We start from the raw sequence: 12,834 nt of genomic DNA, 5'->3' as shown, positions 1-12,834 counted from the left end.
ACTTTTCTTCTTCTTCTTAAGAACTTCGTTCTATTATTCATACCTACCTTGCACCACTTCTTTATCCGCCTTCCCTGAAACCCAGCCTTTCTTTGGCCCTTCCTTTTGATCTGGGTGCATTTTCCCTTCTAGAGGTCCATAACTCTCCTCCCTCCCTCCTTTAATGTATCATTGTAAACATCTGGCCCTCCAAACCTCTTTATGTGGCCCTCAGGACTCTTCTACACCACACCCTCTTCCCAGACACTCCCACTCTCTTCAGGCCACACCCATCACTGTCTCTGCTTCACATCCAGGTAGGGTGGGGAGAGACTCCCTGCCTGAAACCCTTGAGAGCCTCTGCCAGTCACTGGAGACAATACTGAGTTAGATGGACCAATGATCTGACTTGGTATAACTGTGTGTCACTATGCCTAATAAGTCCCGCTGAATAGCCTAACATTAACTCACTATGTGGGCTGGACTCTTTTAGGGGTCAGGGAGAGGAACAGAATGGTGAGGGAGGCACCCAGCAATGTCCAGCTGCTTTTCCAGACTGAGATGTTCAGAAATAAGGAATGTTCAGCAATAAATATTAAATATTAGATGATAGAGCTTCCACCAAACCTTTCTTTCTACTGCTACTAAGGAAAATAAGATTTCTGAAGAAAAGAAGGGGAAATGCTTTCTACAGAAGCCACACACGGTCCTCTTTTCACACAACAACCTACATCTTTATTTGTGGTTGCCATGAGGCCAGAATTTCCCGGACATGCACGGAATATTGCAGTTGACCAGTGTCTGGACAAAAATCGGGGAAATGTCCGGGAAAATCCAGATATATGGCAGTCCATGTTGGCAGTATCATTTTTGCCGATTTTCCATAAGATTTTGTCAAAAAAAACCCAGCTCAACAACTTTTCTGTCCAAATCTTCACTGTTTAAAATATGGCAATCTCATTTTGTACAAATTTCACGGTAATGTGAAGCTAGAAGGACACCAGAATACTTTGATGTGCACCATTGGCTGGACGGATGATTTATTGCATGATAAATATATTCTGTGTAATCAAACACAACAAATTCAAGATTCCAGAGTAGCAGGATGCTAGAAAACTGCTATCAGTTAATCTGGAAAGGCACTGATACACAACACTGTAGTCTGATTCCAAAGAGTGTCTCTTATTTAGGCAAATTTGCAGGTGGGTTGTGAAACAGAGGTGCACTATGGGGAAATGGTTACAATAAAGCAAGGGAGGAGAAGGCAGGCGAAAAATAGGACTGGGTGAGTCCATGCATATGCAGGGGCACCTCCAGAGACATTTCCAGGGTTGTGAGTTGTATTGCCAGCAGCGACAGAAGTTGCTCCCGGGATACGCTGACTGTATGCTGTATCCCTTCCAGGAACGGGAGCTGTAGTGCTTCCAGGAATGTTGCTGTTTGAGCTTCCATGAACTGAAGTTTCAGTAGCTCCCGGGATGTGAGTTGCAGAACTACCAGGGATGTTGCTTGTTGCTCCACCAGGGAGGTCAATTGCACCACCACCAGTGGTGTTGCCTGTTGCTCCACCAGGGACTTGAGTTGAGGCTCCTCTAGTAACGTTGCTGGTTGTGCCTCCAGGGATGTGAGTTGTACCACCACCAGGGATGATGCCTGTGGAATTTCCAGGGATGTGGCCCATAGCACTCTCAGGGGTGTGTGTTGTAGGAGCAGCAGGGACGCTGCTTGTGGTGCTTCTTGTGACGTCAGGGGTATTGCCTATGGCACTTCCAAGGGTGGGAGTGGTAGTCTGTCTCGAAGTGCAAGATGCAGACCATCCAGCCATCCATCCTGTGTTGCCTCCTGGGTGGAGAGTTCGGGCACTGCCAGAGATGCCTCCAGCCTCTCTCCCAGGGAAGAGGGTTGAAGCACCTCCCTGGATGGCCCCTGTGGCAGCTGCAGGGACCTCGGTTGGAAGAGTGGTGGCATCTCCAGGACTGCGAGACGCAGATTGCCCAGGGGCATCACCTGTGACATTTGCAACGTTCTGAGTTTTGGCACCTCCAGGGGGGTGATTGGCAGTTCTTCCAGGGATTTGTGTTGCTGCTGCAAATGGAAAGAGAGGAAGTATCAGTTTGGGAACGTGTCAGCTAAGAGGACCAACAATCTGACTTGGTGTCAGGCTGCTTCCTACATTCTGCTCACTTTTCTTCTTTGTTTTGGTTGCTGAGAAGGGAATGCCACCCTCAGACTGAAGGAAGACCCTCCCCCTTAGTAACGAAAGGTTACCTGTGGGTTTGGGTTGATGATCACCCAGGAGGCAAAGGCTTTTGACCCCTGCAAGTTCTTCCTGCCGTTTAGTAAGGCTGGGGTGAAGTGCGACGATCTCCTTCATTCTGCGATTAAAAAACAAGTTTTGAAGCAGCAGTGAGGTGTTTTTTTAGAGTGGGACCTTTAGAGCAACATAAGATTCTAGCAGGCTCTGTTCAGAAATTTATCTATTCCCCTTTCTTTCTTTCTTTCTTTCTTTCTTTCTTTCTTTCTTTCTTTCTCTCCCCCCCCCCTCTCCTATCATTTTCAACAAAATTCAAGGTGATATGATATAGGGGTGGATGAATCTGTCAATGTTTGTTTCTCTCAGTTTCTCATTTTTTCCTAGTCTTAAGTTCCACCCCATCAGTCTGCAATATTTGTTTATTTGTTTTTAAAAGTCCTCATGAATATTGATAAGTGTTTTAGTGCTTATGACTCCTAGTTTTTGTACTCAGTCTTGCCCCATATGCACATTTTTACAAGCCACCCTTTCTTCTGCATTTCTGAACGTTATATTCAGCAATAGATGCTTTTCTCTCTTTTTTGCACACTTTCCCCCCACCCATATTATGCTACCTCTGACTTACGTGGAATGGAAGAGTTCACATGTTGCCTTGGAGGATGATTGGGGGTGGCGGGATGTCCCCAGAGTCGGTAGGAAGTTGGAGAGCAAAAGGTGGTAGACTTCGTTCCACTGAGAGGAGTCCATTGAACCTCCTCCTTTCTTGAGGAAGAGAAATACATTGTCCAAAAGCTCTTGCTGGCTTTCAGGGGTGAGAGCAGCCAGTGGGGAAGGTCCTTGACACATAGACAAGATTTCTGCGGGCTTGTAACTCTGCGTGGAAGACAAAGGGATGAAAGAAGTGGGCTTCACAAGAGTCCAGAGAAAGAAAGAGCTTTCAGGATTTCTGTAGGGTGTGCCAGCGGTATGCTTAGGCTCAACAGACTTGTTCACAAAACATATCAAGAGATATGAATGCAGGGAGGGAGCTGGATTTCACAAGCCCGTTCCACTAGATTACACGTTGATGAGAAGCACAAAATAGAGCCTATCGGCAGATCCACACCATACATTTAAAGCACACTGGACATACATTGAAGAACACAAGAACAGCTTACTGGATCAGGCCAATGGCCCATCTTGTCTAGCATGCTGTTCTCACAGTGACAAACCAGATGCCCGTTGGAAACCCACAACAGGATCTGAGCACAAGAGCACTCTCCCCTCCTGTGGCTGCATCTAAAGTACCTCACTTCCCCCCCGCCAAGAATCCTGGGAACTGTAGTCCCACCTCACAGAGCTACAATTCCCAGCACCCTACCAACTACAGTTCCCAGGATTCTTTGGGGAAAGACACATGCTTTAAATATGCATTAAAGATCATTTAATGCATGGTGTGGATCTGTCCTGTGTTTGGCTATGAGATGCTCTTCAGTGGCATGCACCAGCAAATTGTGTAGAAGTCATCCAAAACAAGCACAAAAAGGAACGCTGTCTTATCAAGGAGAGGTATCAGAAAGTTGGAACAGGTAGATCAAGTGAGACTGTGGCCAAGGAAATAGATTTTAGCACATCACAAAATAGCATGGGAACACCCCCCCAACCTTACCTTGCAGGGAGGGCCTTTGAGCCTGGACAAATATTCACGGAGCGAGCCATAGTTTTTAAAGTTCTTCACAACCCCAAGAGCCAGGCTGGCCAGGGTGGAGTTGTTCAACATCTGGGCAATGACAGTTAAGTCGGCTGCTTGGGCTGGGCTGAGGGCAGAAGGGTTCTCCATCTGCGGATTAATTATAAGGAATTACTGTAGGAGGACTGGAAGCTTTGGAACTAGACTGGTTTCCTTGGGACCACTTCTGGCAAGACCCATTTCATTTCCAGAGGAGGTCTGGCTACCTCTGATACTTCAGCTTCATATCTGGACTTAATCCAAAGTGGATGTGCACCCCTAGTCTGCATCATTTCCTATGCAATCCGTTTTCACTTGTGTCTATTCACCTGGTCAAATGCCATTTATCAAGTTTTGTGCCAGATTTTGCTTTGTCTTACTTGAAGGCTTCCATTATTCCCAGTGGTGATGGTGCCCTGGAACACACCAGGCATGGGAGATGGATATGGGCTATTTAAGATAATTATTATATAAGTAATGAGGGTGTGTGTCTGTATCAAATTCCAGGTTACATACAAAGCTGCCTTATATTAACTCAGGGCAATGGCCCATCTGGCTCAGTACAATCAACAATAACTGGCAGAGGCTCTCAGGATTTTAAATAAACTGCCTCTTCTGGTATGTCCCACAGAGGAACTTACGGTCTTCAAACAAAAACATCTTGAAGGTCCCAGGCCACAGAGAGGTTAGGCTGGCCTCAACTAGAGCCATGGCTTTCTTGGCTGTGGCTCCGATCTGGTGGAACGCTCTGTCACAAGAGACTAGGGCCCTGCGGGACTTGACATCTTTCCGCAGGGCCTGCAAGACAGAGCTGTTCCGCCAGGCCTTTGGCCAGGGCGCAGCCTGATTCCCTCCTCTGGCAATCATCACAGAACTCTAGCCCAATGGTTGCCATCAATTTGATCTGAATTAATTTTATAATGAAATGATTTTAGAATGTTGTATTATTTTATTGTTGTTAGCCGCCCTGAGCCCGGCTTCGGCTGGGGAGGGCGAGATATAAATAAAATTTATTATTATTTATTATTAAATAGGACTCTTTCTCAGCCCTACCTGGAGATGCTGGTGATCCAACCTGGGCCCTTTGGCATGCAAAGCAGGTGCTCTGCAACTGAGGCGTGCTCCTCTCCCTATTGCCTGATGTCATGGACTGGTTGGACACAGAGGAATGGTGGGAGGAACCAGCTGAGGCTCAGAACCCAGGGATTGCTGGTGAGACGATGATAAGTGGACATAGGGAGGAGGAGGAGGAGGAGGAGGAGGAGGAGGAGGAGGAGGAGGAGGAGGAGAAGAAGAAGAAGAAGAAGAAGAAGAAGAAGAAGAAGAAGAAGAAGAGAGAAGAAGAAGACGACGACGACAACGATGACTGGAAGGAGGAGGAGTTGAAAGCTGAAGAGGTAACAGGGCTTAGTAAGTCTGTGGCAGAGAAGTCCAGAACTGGAGAGGAGGGAGGCCAAGAGGCAGAGAAGAGTCTGGCATGTATGTCTCCCCCTCCTGCTGCAATGAGCTCCCCTGCCCCTTGGTCTCCCAGAACAAGAAGAAGCATTAAAAGGACGATGAGAAGTTAGCTTCATGCAGGTACAATCTCCATTTGCTTGGGGAAAACCCTGGAGAGGAAGGGACCTAAGCAGCTGTGGGGAGGTGGGGACCTTCAGACTCAGTGACTGCTTTATGGGTCCTACTGGAGATGAGCTGCTGTGCTCGTTAGGCCTGACAATCCTGTGCAGATGCTGTTTTTGCTAATAAAGAGTTACTCCAACTTGCTCGGTGTGATTTATTGCTGGCTCACTCCTGTCACCCGCACACACTAGACCTTTTCCTAGTAATGAGGCTGCCCTTGAGTGTGTACAAAAGTTCAGATTCTTAGCTAGTGGCCCCATTCTGTAAAAACACCCCACTTTCTAATAATCAGGGGGTCTTGGACTAAACAATCAGATGTCAAGGAAAATCTGGAAGCACCCTAACCATTTTTGGTATCCCATCAGTGAGAGCCTTTAGAGACAGTTTAAAAATTCAAATTCACTCAAGGTCATGCTACCAGAGTCTGGTGTCAGCTTCAAAGCACTGTTTCGGATAGGTCAGTATGTTTCCGAGCATAATTCAAAGTGTTGGTGCTGACCTTTAAAGCCCTAAACAGCCTTGGCCCAGTATACGAGAAGGAGCGTCTCCACCCCCATCATCCAGCTCTGAGGACCTTCTGGCAGTTCCCTCTGTGCGAGAAGTGAAGCTACAGGGAACCAGGCAGAGGGCCTTCTCGGTAGTGGCGCCTGCCCTGTGCAACGCCCTCCCATCAGATGTCAAGGAAATAAACAACTATCTGACTTTTAGAAGACATCTAAAGGCAGCCCTGTTTAGGGAAGTTTTTAATGTTTGGTGTTTTATTGTGCTTTTAATTCTGTTGGGAGCCACCCAGAGTGGCTGGGGAAACTCAGCCAGATGGGTGGGGTAAAAATAATAATATTATTATTATTATTATTATTATTATTATTATTATTATTATTATTATTATTACTATTACTACTACTACTACTACTACTACTACTATTATTAGCCTGGACCTATGTTGTTTTTGTATGAAGACCCTTGCTTCCTTTTGCCATTAACCCTGTGAGGTTGTTCCTGCCTTGGTCCCATTTTACAGATGGGCAATTGAGACTGAGAAAGCAGCAAAAGCTTGCCTACACTTTTCCTCCAACTGAGCTGTGATTGGATTTGAGAGTTGTTAGGAGACCCCCCCTCAAAGAGATACAATTCTCAGCACCTTGGGAGAAACTATAGTTCCCAGGATTCTTTGCAGGAAGCCATGACTGTTAAAGTGGCGTAAGAGTGCTTTAAAAGTGTGGTGTGGATGTGACCAGAACAGGTCACTATTCTGTCTGCACATCCAGCCTTGGCCACTGCTCCAGGTCTGCAATTAGGCGTGGCTTCCCTAGGTGCTATTGGTCACAACTAGCACAGCTATAAATGAACTTCGCCACACCTCCATGTTTGGATTTCAGCCTAATATTGTTAACAGAGCAAATTCTGTGCAGGTCTACTCAGAAATAAACTAAGTGGAGCATACTCCCAGGTTGCAGCCTAAGAGATGTGGGGCTTCATCTACTGTCAGAATAGACACATTGAAATTAATGGAGATGATGAGCCTGAATCCATTAATTCCAATGGGTCTAATCTGAGTAAAATTTAATTGAATGCAACCAATAAAGAATCTTCACTTTTACAAACCTATTTATGGAGTATAAATCCATTTATTCATTCCTGCTGTAGATACTGCCTACCCCACTCTCCCCCACACAAGACTGTGGCTGATGGGGGTTGTAGTCCAAAAGAGTCTGGAGGGCCACAGGTTGGCAAAAGATGCTTTTAGGTTTAGTTCAATCAGTAGCAATCAGTTGGTCAAAATGCTCAGTATCCCATGTAGGGCTGGCCTAATCAGTTTCAGTTCTTCCCCGTTTCTCATTTTTCCAATCATTTTGTGTTTGTTTGTTTGTTTGTTTGTTTTAATTTTGGTTAAGCCTTCATTAAAATTCAGAAACATTTTAGTGCAGATTTCTCCTAACATACACGTTTTTTATGCAGTTTTCCTTGATGGGCACCTTTGTGCAAAGCAATTCCCCCTAGCATAATGCATTTTTGCATGCTATCCTTTACTCCTGTATGCATTTTTAGGCCTGCGTTGCCCCATCTTTTGTATATATTGCTTGGGTGGAGCACTGCATTGCAAAAACTGGAGCGGTGCAAAGTTCAAAGGATTATTAATGTATTGTTGCAGAAACTGCAAGTGAAATGCGAATTGGACTGAATTTCTACTCCATCCCATGTCTGATCCCACCTTTCGGGGGCATGGGTGTGGGGTTAAAAGGACCACATTACTAGCGTGTGTGTGTGTGTGTGTGTGTGTGTGTGTGTGTTCTTAAAGAAAACACCACCATGAAACATACCAATTCAGCTGTTTTCAACATTATTATTATTTTATTAATTGAGCAGATCAGCACAACCACAGAATAAAGAGCGGGTAGAGAGACGACGCTCTGGATATCAGCAACCATTTCCAAAACACAGAAAAATCATGTTTGATTTAGAATAATTGTTACATTACTAAATACAGTGTTCTTTTTTAAATATGTAAGGAAGATACCCACCCAAAAAAACCCTTCTTGCTTAAATTTTGACAGAATTCATGGGTGATTTTCCATGTCCATACTGTCCTTGAAAACATTACATCATCTGTGTTAAAATCTGTGTTTGCTTTAGAAGAAAATGCACAGCTTCATTTTGCTGCTGCTCAGCTTAATGATGATACTCAAGCATCGAAAACTGAACCATTACGGGAGAAATTTGCTCCCCAGATTGCTACTGATTAAACTAAACACCAGCCTTAGAAAGACAATTTGGATGCCAATCAGGTTGATTTCTGAAGTATTTACTTTCTAAAGCAAGCAGTAGCTTGAAAACTCAAGAAGAGAAGAAAGAGTGGAATATAAAGAGACTACAGGGAACATCAATCCTTTCCCTTAAAGATATGTCAGCTCCCTTTTGTAGATTTTAGGCTGGATGAAGATACTTTCATCGTTGCACAGGGCTGCTACTGTTCCCTGCAGAGGAATGAGGTGGGGCAGCCCCCGCTGGAGCACAGTGCCGAGAAAAACTTACTCCATCAAGTTCTGGGTAAAAAGCTTGAAGTTCGCTCAGCTTAGCCACTGCGCAAAACTCCCCCAAATTCTTTGTCAGCCAGTCTCGGATTCCTGTAGTCCCACCATCGCATGCTGACTCTGTGGAGGCAAGAGAATATGTCAAGCAAAGATGGATTAAAATCCACAGTTGGGTTCCTTACAAATGATGAATTTGTGCAGAAATAATGTTGGAAGTCTATTACACCCTCCTCCTCCTTCCCTGCCCTTCTTCCAGCCAACAGAACAGTTTGCCCCAAGCACCGAAGAGATAAACTTCTGAGCAGATAAACTGTTCATAAACACTCAGCAACTGAACTAGCGGCTGAGGTTGGGGGAAGGCTCAATAATTAGGTCCACCAGGCCTCCCATTTGGCCAGTGAAACTGTTTTGGCCAAGACCCCACCACCACCTGCCCAACACCTGACATACATATTAGCCGGTTGTCAAAAAGGCTTTGCAGGTACTGCCAATCAGCTGGTTGTTGCAGCTTTCACAGCACAGCACTTTGGCCCATGTGACTCAACTTCAAGCTATGGTGACAAAAACAGGTCACCTGTGGCATCAAATGATGAGCAGGTGAACCACCACGCTCCCCTGTCAAGCTTGGCCCACAGGGGGCAGGGGAGATAAGGATTTGGTCTGCCAGCTCGATCCATTCCCCGCTCCTGTATCAGGGTGAAATTCCTAAGACCTGCCCCTTTGGCTCCTTACCTGAATCAGCGAACTGATAAGCTAAATAAGCCTTCTGGAAGTCATACACATCTTGCCTCTTCCTGGCTGATAATGTTGAGTAGAGACCATCCATCGCTTTCACACTGAGGAAGAAACATAAGCAATTCCACACATTGGCTTGAGTCACACTTGTTTTCCACCTATTCACCATATTCATTTACTAGCATCCAACCTGCCCTTCCTCCAGTATAGGCCTTATCCATGACTTTCAACCATGGAAATGAAATGGAGCACCCATAGTCAGAGGCAGCGTACCTCAGAGCACAAGGTGCAGAGAACAAACAATAGTTTGGGAGGGCTATAGCTTGCAACTGGCTCTGGAATCTTTTTGGAAATAGAGGGTTGTGTTCCACTAAGTTTTACTCAGAATAGACCCAATGAGATGAATGAACCTCAGATAGTCATGGCCATCAATTTCTTTTCTTTCTTTTTTCTTCAATTTTTTTTTGGTTAATTTTCCACATTTATAACAAAAATGACATCACAAAACACACACAAAATAAAGACACATTTCAATAAAAAAAAAACTAAACACAAAAAACAATTACTTCTTCAAATACCTAATTTTTATAACATTGTTAACTGACTTTCTCAAATCCCCTCTACCTGAATTTCATTATATCACTTGTATAACAGTTCTCCAATGACCATCAATTTCAATGGGTCTCCTCTGAGTAGGAGTAGCATTGGATGCAACCCAGAGTGCTGAACTAGGTGGTCTGATGAAACCAGCCTTTGTGTCCTCAGCTGGGTGTAGCTGCTTCCAGACTGTGGTTATTTTGGGGGTGGGGATTAAGAAGATAAGAACATAAGAAGAGCTCTGCTGGATCAGGCCAGTCGCCGATCTAGTCCAGCAGCCTGTTCTCAAAGTGGCCACTCAGATGCCTGTGGGAAACCTACAAGCAGGACCCGACCACAAGAGCACTCTGCTCTCCTGTGGTTTCTAGCAACTGGTATTCAAATTAAGGTTACTCAAATGAAGCTGAACGGAAGATCTTGCACAATAAACCCACTTCCCCAAATTATAGTAAAATGCACTGGAAAGTGTTGGAATAACAGTTGCTTGAGGCAGCAGAATCTGGTGTCCCCACAACAAATCAGGATGGATGCTCAAGACACAGATTGTGTGGTAGCCACCAATGTATACAAGAGGTAACCTCTGTCTGTTATCAAACTATGTGAAGCGACCTAGAAACTACTGAGGTAAATGTATGCCAGCTACTTACATGGTTTGGTAATATGGGCAGGGCATACCCAGGGGTAGCAGCTCAAGAATTGTTCCATTGACACCCGGGAGAAGGAGGCTGAGTTTCTGGAACCAAGTGTTTGTGTCTTCCAGGGAACTGGTGGCAATCTGTGGGAAAATGATCTCCGCCGATAGCATCAGCATAGTGTCCCGCACTTTGGGATTGCTCAACAAGCCGCGGTTCTGGAGGAAGAAGCAAGAGAAAAACCAGGGAATAAGTGTGACTTCATTGAAGATCAGGTTCTAGGTGGAAGCAGAAGTGTTGGAGACATGTTACTATTTCTGCAGCAGGGTCCCTGTCTCCAGCATCCTAGAGCTACCCAACCAGGGGAGCTTTGAAGCCATTGAGAATAAATCTTCTCACCCTTGGTGCTGATTGCAGCCAATCAGAATGAAAGGAGGTGAGTGAGCCACTGAGGATTGGCTCCTAGGGTCACTCTGGAGAAGGCACACAGGAAGAAGACCAATGAGTTGTTCCATACGCTCCAAAGCTGAGCATTTAGGAACACTGACAACACTAGGCGCTCTAGTTTCAAGAGAATGGTGTGTAAGTTCTGTTATGTACAATGGAACTTCAAGGAAAACACAATCTAAGTCACTCCAAATGAAGATATTGGAGCACTCCAAACCATTTGCCCAAGTAAGCGCACAGAAAATAGTAAATGTAGCTGAAGGGCAATGGAGATCTGCATTGATTGCTATAATGCAACTCTAATTGTTTAATATTATAAGATTGTTGTACAATCTTAGAAGGGGGTGTGACTGTGGGTATCATGAAGGGACCCTGCACTTCTGATTTTGCAACTACACCCAAAAGGATCAACGAAATCAGCTGACAACGTTTCACACAATGGAGAACAATGGGCTAGCAATGAGAACCCTTGACAATTACATGAGTTTTGAAAGTTTGTAGGAAATTGGAAAGGGTGATCTCGAGTCCAAAACATCAGGAGGGCCCCATCCTGGTGAAGGTTGTGCTACATAGCTTGAAATCCACTGCTCTGGAGTAATTCCCAGCTACCCCAAAGGTCACAGACCATGCATTCCCATTGGAGTTGACCACCAGTGCTCCAGTTACACTGCAGAAAATCAGTCTGTTTCCAGCCCCGGAGGAAAAGTCTGTCAACAAGCTTCTGTTTACCTTCAGCACCAGGGTGTTGAACTCATCCAGGTACGTGCTGAGGAATTGCTCTGGCTCCTTCTTTCTCTGGATGGCTTGGAAGACGAGCACCATGGCTGAGCTGCTGTAAATGGTGTGACCTTCAGTGGACAACTGAGCCAAGGCACTGGTGGAGAAGAGGTCCAAGGAATCCACCTGCATTTGGAAACACAGAGCTGGAGTTGGATGGAAACCAGGCTCAAGCTCGGAATCCAGAACTCTTCAAACACCCCAAGCTTCCAATCGTCACTGAGTCAGTAAGGTGCAGATTAAACCACAGATTACCAAGGTTTGGGTGACACAGGAAACTGCGGTTTTAAAAAAAGGAAGTGAAAGTTTCCAAACTCTTCCTTGAGTGATCTTATTAAAGCTAAACTGCCCAAGGGGAGCAATGATGGGGGAGGGGCCCTTAGAGGCTTTGTGGGCACCAAGGAAAGGCCTCAAGGGCAATACATTGGTGACCCATGAGTTAGTGTTATGCCCGAACCAGCCCAGAGTCAAGAACACCACAAACGTTAAACTCCAAAGTCTGTGCCGCTCTCACCCCACGGAAGTCGCTTTTCAATGCAGTGAAATCTGAGTAGGAGCCATAGGCAGAAAAGGGTCCAAAGAATTTGCTCAGCCACTCTTGGTCCGTGGAGGCCCCCTGAGTGCAGGCAGAACCTGCGGCAAAATCATAAAGAGAATTAGAAATGCAGATGCACATTTCTGAGGTTCAACATTCTGGAGAGGGTCTTCATCAGGGGTGGGTAGAAGGTAACGTGTTCCTTGGGGTGGGTGGGAAGGAGATGGGCTTCCTTTGTTTACCTGAATTTTGTTCTTGGAATTCAAGAATCCTCTTTATGAAGGAGAATATATCATCTGGATTTTCAAATGTGCTGTTGGCATGGTGATCATTTAAACCCTCCACTCTGCAAGATTAGGAAGGAGGTTGCAATTGAAGTAATAATACTCGGTTTGGAGATTCAAAAGAAGGGAGGAGTGAAGGTTAGGGGGAGGCATTTTGGATCAGCAAAGCATCTTCCACTGACAACTGGGGAGGAGGCCCATCGCCCAGTGACTGGGCACCTGCTCTGCATGCAG

General features: G+C 45.4%; 2 protein-coding genes across 2 annotated transcripts in view; both read right to left on the bottom strand.

The window, feature by feature from the left end:
* Nucleotides 1-985: 985 nt before the first annotated feature.
* On the bottom strand, nt 986-4,052 carry LOC128401955 (uncharacterized). Its single transcript, XM_053365617.1, has 4 exons — nt 3,882-4,052; nt 2,859-3,106; nt 2,248-2,354; nt 986-2,064 (listed from the first exon to the last, which is right to left on the bottom strand). The coding sequence occupies exons 1-4, from the start codon at nt 4,050-4,052 to the stop codon at nt 1,205-1,207; spliced, it is 1,386 nt and encodes a 461-aa protein (XP_053221592.1). The 3' UTR covers nt 986-1,204.
* A 3,841-nt stretch (nt 4,053-7,893) lies between these two features.
* The window catches only part of LOC128401859 (uncharacterized), a 40,378-nt gene continuing 35,437 nt past the window's right edge, over nt 7,894-12,834 (bottom strand). Inside the window, exons 36-41 of the mRNA XM_053365406.1 lie at nt 12,559-12,662; nt 12,296-12,414; nt 11,734-11,907; nt 10,573-10,775; nt 9,326-9,429; nt 7,894-8,713 (exon numbers count right to left, since the gene is read on the bottom strand). Coding sequence (XP_053221381.1) covers nt 8,508-8,713; nt 9,326-9,429; nt 10,573-10,775; nt 11,734-11,907; nt 12,296-12,414; nt 12,559-12,662 — 910 coding nt within the window. The 3' untranslated portion in view covers nt 7,894-8,507. The remainder of the gene's footprint in view (nt 8,714-9,325; nt 9,430-10,572; nt 10,776-11,733; nt 11,908-12,295; nt 12,415-12,558; nt 12,663-12,834) is intronic.

This window comes from Podarcis raffonei, chromosome 14, assembly GCF_027172205.1.
Source record: "Podarcis raffonei isolate rPodRaf1 chromosome 14, rPodRaf1.pri, whole genome shotgun sequence".
Classification (NCBI taxonomy): domain Eukaryota; kingdom Metazoa; phylum Chordata; class Lepidosauria; order Squamata; family Lacertidae; genus Podarcis; species Podarcis raffonei.
The sequence above is the reverse complement of the archived record's forward strand: the minus strand, read 5'-3'. Positions and strand labels throughout refer to the sequence as shown.